General features: G+C 61.3%; 1 protein-coding gene across 1 annotated transcript; it reads left to right on the top strand.

The window, feature by feature from the left end:
* Nucleotides 1–4: 4 nt before the first annotated feature.
* LOC104515777 (haptoglobin-like) lies at nt 5–506 on the top strand (the record flags this gene model as incomplete). Its single annotated transcript, XM_010159878.1, has 1 exon — nt 5–506. A coding segment is annotated over one exon (502 nt), but the record flags the coding sequence as incomplete, so codon positions are not given.
* Nucleotides 507–511: the final 5 nt, after the last annotated feature.

Genomic DNA, 511 nt, shown 5'->3' with positions numbered 1-511 from the left:
GCAGGAACGTCTACTTAAACCACAGTGAGAACACCAAGCCGGAGGAGATCGCCCCTACGCTGCAGCTCTTCCTGGGCAGCCAGAAGCAGCCTGCCTTGAGCATCGAGCGTGTGGTGCTGCACCCTGGCTACCCAGAGACTGTTGATCTGGCCTTGCTGAAGCTCAAGCAGAAGGTGATCCTCGGAGAGGAGGTGATGCCCATCTGTCTGCCCCAGAAGGACTATGTGCGCCCGGGGCGGGTGGGTTACGTCTCAGGCTGGGGCCGTGGTGCCACCTTTGCCTTTTCTGACATGCTGAAGTACGTAATGCTGCCGGTGGCAGAGGACGAGAGCTGCAGGCAGTACTACGAGGCGCGAAACGCGTCCTACTGGGTCCAGCCCATCCTCAGCAATAACACCTTCTGCGTGGGCATGAGCGAGCTGCGGGAGGATACGTGCTATGGGGATGCCGGCGGCGCCTTCGCCGTGCAGGACCCTGATGACGACACCTGGTACGCAGCCGGCATCCTCAG

This window comes from Eurypyga helias, unplaced genomic scaffold (genome assembly GCF_000690775.1).
Source record: "Eurypyga helias isolate BGI_N326 unplaced genomic scaffold, ASM69077v1 scaffold40769, whole genome shotgun sequence".
NCBI lineage: Eukaryota > Metazoa > Chordata > Aves > Eurypygiformes > Eurypygidae > Eurypyga > Eurypyga helias.
The sequence above is the reverse complement of the archived record's forward strand: the minus strand, read 5'-3'. Positions and strand labels throughout refer to the sequence as shown.